General features: G+C 40.5%; 1 protein-coding gene across 1 annotated transcript in view; it reads right to left on the bottom strand.

Moving 5' to 3' along the window:
- Positions 1-5,603, bottom strand: part of LOC109912258 (patatin-like phospholipase domain-containing protein 2) — a 24,800-nt gene extending 19,197 nt beyond the window's left edge. The window contains exon 1 of the mRNA XM_020511655.2: positions 5,198-5,603. Within this exon, the coding sequence (XP_020367244.1) occupies positions 5,198-5,384 (187 nt within the window). The 5' untranslated portion in view covers positions 5,385-5,603. The remainder of the gene's footprint in view (positions 1-5,197) is intronic.
- Positions 5,604-6,139: the final 536 nt, after the last annotated feature.

Below are 6,139 nucleotides of genomic sequence, written 5' to 3'. Positions count from 1 at the left end.
TTTCTGAAGAAGGGTCTGGCCCGAAACGTCAGCCTTCCTGCTCCTCTGATGCTGCTTGGCCTGCTGTGTTCGTCCAGCTGTACACCTTGTTATCTCAGATTCTCCAGCATCTGCAGTTCCTACTATCTCTGCTTCAACTTTGTGATTTTTGCCAAGATCAAAGTCTACAACAGTGGCGTGTCAGGCTAAAACGGAGCAAGTGGCAGCCTGCAGCAGGTCCTTTCCTTCAAAGCCAGGAGTTATTGAGAGTTGAGAGGAGGATGCAAGGAAGCTTCAGGGTGATCTAGACAGGCTGAGTGCATGGGCAAACACATGGCAGATGCAGTATAATGCAGATAAATATGAAGTTATACATGTTGGTGAGAAAAATCAGAAAGGCAGCGTATTACTTAAATGGTCTACACTGGCAAGTGTGGAATTACAAAAGTTTCTGGGTGTCTCTGTGCATTTGTCAATGAAAGTAAACGAGCAGGTGATTAGGAAATCACATAATGGTATGTTGGCCTTCAATGCAAAGGCGATTCGAGGTCAGAAGTAGGGATGTCTTACTCCAGGTATACAGGATCCTCATAAGACCACACCAGGAGTGTTGCACATAGTTTTTTTTTCTCCGTACCCAAGGAAAGATATATTTACCATAGAGGGAGTGCAGCAAGGAGAGATTTGTTCAAATGGGCTTGTATTCACTCGAGTTTAAATGACTGAGGGGATCTGATTGACAAGTATAAAATTCTAACAGGGCTAGACAGACTAGATGTAGAAAGGTTTTTTTTTCACCTGATTCAGAGTCTAGAACCAGGGCTCACAGTTTCAGGATATTGATGTGGCCGTTTAGGACTAAGATGAGGAAACATTTCTTCACTCAGAGTAGCCAACTTGTGGAACTGTCAAAAATCAGGAAAAGGGGTTTGAGAGATCATGTCTTCCTTCTTATTTTGCTAAGGTTGATTGATATGGAGCCTGATCTGCTGCCAATATCACTCCATGACTGAGCTTCAGCAGCAATATGAAAGATACTGCAAGGTCATTCAACTCACCTCCTGGGAGTTTACTGTGGACACAGTCCACATTGCACCTGTGTATCACAGCATTTTACCATCCATTAATCCAAAACTTAACGTCCATTAGTTTAAGAGAACTATAATTGTACATAGGAGTCAGCTACAAAAAGTGACAGTTTAATATGTTCACTGTCAATGTACATCTGATTTCTAGGAGTTCAGCCCATGCAAAGGCCCAACTTTGAATTGCATGAGCAACAATGGTCTTCATGCTCACCAAAACAAACAGGCTTAAACCAGAACAAAGGCTCAGGCAAGAATCCAAATATTTCTATGAACAGTGACTGGAAGAAAAACAAAACAGAAATTGCTGGAAAATCTCAGCTGGTCTGGTAGCATCTGTTGAGAGAAATCAGAGTTAATTTTCAGGTACAGTGACTCTTATTCAGAACGAGATTTTCCAGCAATTTCTGTTCTTGTTTCTGATTTCCAGCATCGGTAGTTCTTTTAGGTATTTTATTTAGTGACTGGAAGAAGTTGCATTTAGTATTTCACTAAACATCAGACTGTTTTGATTAATATTTTTAATTTGTCCTCTAAACAGAGGCCTCACCACAACCACAACCCCACCCCCACTTCAAAACCGATGTCCTAGCAGCATTAAATTATCTGGGGATTTCAGTCACAAAACTCTTGTTCACTGGAGGTTAATCACTAATAAATACTGCCTTGTCTGAAATGGAACCATATTAAAATGAACTTGGCACAGTTGTAGTCAAACATACCAAAGTGGCATTAAGCACCAAGCAAATGCATGTTAAAACAATGAGGGTGCTGATATTATTGCATTCCTCATGAAATCAAGAACAATTTAAGTTAATCATTTCAATTGACAATATTTGAGTGTTCTCAGAAAGAAAATGGGAGAAAAGGGTACGTACAAAATGTAAATTTGTAATGAGCTCAATTCCTTTACTCAGTATGTTTACCAATTAATTTGACAATTTTCTAAACCACAAATTTTCTGTTCAAGATTTTTATGTCAGATAACTCAAGAACATCTGTACATTGTGGCAACATATATAGTCTAACAAGCCCAACAGTAGAAACAACCATTCTGCATATAGTTTGAGGAAATAAAAAACAGGTGGAAGAACCATCACTGGGATAGTATGTTGGTGGTAGCAACCATAATCCTATTTGTATCATGGAAAAAAGATAACCCAAGAGTTCAAAAATGGAAATAGAAATACTGGAAATACACATCAAGTCTGGCAGCAACTGTTAAAAGAGAAAGTAAATGTTTCAAGTCAAGGACCATTGTTCAGAATCGGGTGAAGACAAAGTGTTACAGGTTTTGAACAAATGCAAGAGAGGAAGGAAGCAAAAAACAAATGGGACAGTCTGTGATAGAATACAGGGTGGCAAATAGTATCTTCTAAAAAAAAAAAAAGCAGTACATGGTACAAAAGACAAAATAAGTGCTAATAGCTGTAATAATGGAAAGAAAGTCTCCAGAGTGGGTCTGAATGACAACTATGTCCAAAAGCAAAACATGAAAAATACAACTGAGACTGGCACATTGCAGAAACAAAGTTCACAAGCCTGAACTTGTTATGTTTGAATGTTGAGTCCAGAAGGCTGGAAAGCGCCTCAAAACCTGAAGTGCTGTTCCTCTAGTTGCTGTCAAAGCTTCACTGAAGATCAAGGATGGAAACGTGCACATGATAGCAAGGCAGATAATGAAAATACTCAAGCTTGGGATAATGCTTGTGGACTGAGCAGAGGTGTCCCAAAGGCTGTAGCCCAATCCATGTTTGGTCTTGCCGAGGTAGGACAATGTATTTGCTGCTCACAATGCATTCTAAATTGAAGTAAATAATTGTGTAAGTGAATAACGTATGTAGAAACAGACATATTAAAGAAAGAATGTGACAACATAGGAGATATGGAAACAAAGATTGCTGATAATAAGCTGAGAGGGAGAGATAAATGATGGTAAGGTGCTAACAAGAAGTGCACGTTTGAAAATGAGGGCCTAGGGGGGAAAAGCGATTGATGTTCTAAAGTTGCTAAACATAAAATGTAGAGTCCTGAGAGCTGTAAGTTACCATGGTGAAAGATGAGATACTGTTCCTCAAGCTTGCAATGAACTTCCCTGCAGCACTGTAACATGCCCGAAACAGAAATGTTGGCATGGAACATGGTGATGTATTGAAGTGGCAGGCAACTAGAAATTTGGGGTCATTTTTACAGACAGAATGTATATATTTGGCAAACTGGTCACCTAGACTGTTTCATCTCCCCAGTGTAGAGGAGACCACCTTGTGAACAACAAATAAAGTCAACAAGATTAAACGAAGCTATTGTCATTGACCTGTACTTAACATTCTTCATTTTCAAATCCCCTTAGGAGGGGATTTTCTTAAAAGTTAAAAATTTAAGATATAATCATGCACATTTGAATACAGCTTGTAAAATCAGTCAAGTCGCTTTGTTCACCTTCAAGATCTATCAGTAATGAGGTTGGTTGGCTCGCCAAGCTGGTTTCTTGTTTCGCAGATGTTTCGTTACCATGCTCCGATGAAGCTTCATCTGAGGCTGCACGGAGGATGATACCAAGCATGGTAAAGAAACGTCTGCAAAACAAGAAACCAGCTTGGCGAGCCAACCAATCTCAACAACCTCAACACCCACAACCCGAGCTACAAATCTACTCCAAAACCTTAGATCTATCAGTAAAGATTTGTAACAATTGCTAAAACAAACAGTCTCCTTCCTAAAAAGTATATCTGCAGTGGATAAGTCACAGTGTGGAGCTGGAGGAACACAGCAGGCAGCATCAGAGGAGCAGGAAAGTTGATGTTTCAGGTTGGGACCCTTCTCTTTCAGGGCAGAGGAGATTACCAGTGGGAGAGGGACCCACTGAGGTCTTTATAGAAGGAGGGGGATAACTTCAAGGTGGGCATCCTTGGAAGAGGTTTCGCAGTGGGGTTATAATTCACTCAGATAATAAGAACTGCAGATGCTGGAGTCAGAGTCTGCAGTAGATAACTTCATTTTAAAAGCAGCTTTCAATTATGAAAGGACTCCCTTTAACATTAAAACAATGCATTCACTTTCAAAGTAATGAGTGCAAGAGAGTGTTACTTTAAATTAAAATTGGATTTTTTTTTAAAAAAAAAAGAAATTTTTGACAAGTTTGTATTTGTAAAGAGCACGATTATCATCTGCTTAGTGTGAGGTCAATGTCCGACCAATAAACGGACTTTGAAACCCGCCCATGAAATCAGTCCACGGAGCAACTTCCAATAACAGAGCGCTGTTCCTCAGGTCAGTCATGATTCATCGTGGAAACACTGCCTTCAAATTCTGAGGAATTACAAATCACCATCCAACTCAAGACCAGGAAGTTAACTCCACGTAAACATTGGGTATTGCGAATCACGGATTTTTAAAAACCTAATAGTAGTCCCAGCTAATAATAAAGCGACTTGGTCAAGTATTGAGAGTTAAACGTGCGGGAAATCAGCGAGGAGACGCAAGGTGTCGATTAAATAGGGGCAGGCAGAGAGATTGAAAAATAAAACAAGCTTCGATTTCTCCTTGCAATTTCTCTCCACTGGATTAGTAAACAAAGGGAAGCGGTCAAATATGGGGGTGTTTAAAAGAAAACAAACGCTTAAACACATCAACTTGCTCAGTCGGAACTGATGGGGAAAAACATAGAAATTTCATCTGTTACAATCTGAACGAGAAACAAGCCAGACTCTAAGACATTACCGATTAAAAAGGTTACTGCAAGTTAGCAAGACTGGAAGCTACTGGATTTTAAATCTAAAGTTCATGGCAGTAACTGTGAAGAGACACTGTTCAGCACTATTATACACGTTTTTCCAGACGAGGAAAGGCAAACAATATAAGAGATATAACTCTAAATGTCTGTTTGCTCGTTTCCTTGACAGGAAAACGTGCAGAACCGAACTACGCTTGAGTCTAAGATACTTTTTGTGAGTAAAATATATTTTGAAATAAAAGAATTATGAATAAAGTATATTTTTGAAATACAATCTTTCCAAAATTGCCCGCTTTCCAAATATAACATTCTAAAGCCCTTCCCAGTCCCGTACTCAGGGTCGTGTTTACGATTTATTGATCCAGGTGTCCCCTGTTTAGCCCATGTTTGTGGGACTCACCCAGCGGTACTCCGCAAACCACAGCGGCGGCGGTGAGCGCCCCGGCCGATGCTCCATAGATCCTGCTGGCGTCCCGGGTCAGGTAAGGAGCGTGTTCTTGAATACTGCTCGCCGCCCCGATATGGTAAACACCCAGAAACCCGCAGCCAGCGAAAGAGATGTTCCAGCCGGCTTCCAGATCAAACATCTCGAGCGACAGAAACCCACTCCAGGGACAGAGGAAAGCTGCAAGAGGGAATCTCAAATGGATACTACAACCATAAGAGTTTACATTAACAGGAACTGAGCCAATCGTTTTGTTCCTTTTCCTCTGATCTGTTTCACACTGCAGGCACTGAGGAGACGCCGGAAGCCCACTTGAAGGCACTATGCCCGTGTGATAGTAACGCCAACACTGGCCAATCAACTGAATAGACTTTAGGGTGGGGACATAGGATTATTGGAGAGCTTTTCATTAGTCTCCAAATTCATTTTAATGGGACCTAGCTCATTACCCGACTGCGCCTTTCACGTCGATATTTTCACTGGTGAAATTTACAGATTGAAAGGTTCGAACGCAATATTTACCGAAATATCAACAGTTAGGAAGAAAAATGCTCAAGTATGTGGAAAAGTAAGTTGAGGGGAGCTTGCTGCCTACCGCAGTTGGTGGAATAGAAACACATTGGGGGCAATCTTGATCTTTGATAGTGAATGTGTCAATTCTCCAGGTTTTCACAGCTAATTAAGTCATTGAAAATATTGTAATTTACGGTTGAATTGTTATCGCCCATTTTGCATAATCAGCCAAATTATTAAGTTATTTGGACTCCCATTTCCAACTAAATAAAAACCGAATGAACTGCGGATGCTGTAAATCAGGAACAAAAACAAGGTTGCTGGAAAAGCCCAGCAGCATCTGTGAAGGAACAAACAGAGTTAACGTTTCGGGTCCGATGACCC

The sequence above is a fragment of the Rhincodon typus genome, chromosome 18, assembly GCF_021869965.1.
Source record: "Rhincodon typus isolate 14 chromosome 18, sRhiTyp1.1, whole genome shotgun sequence".
NCBI classification, from domain to species: Eukaryota; Metazoa; Chordata; class Chondrichthyes; order Orectolobiformes; family Rhincodontidae; genus Rhincodon; species Rhincodon typus.
Note: the sequence above shows the minus strand (reverse complement) of the source record. Positions and strands in the feature narration are given on the sequence as shown.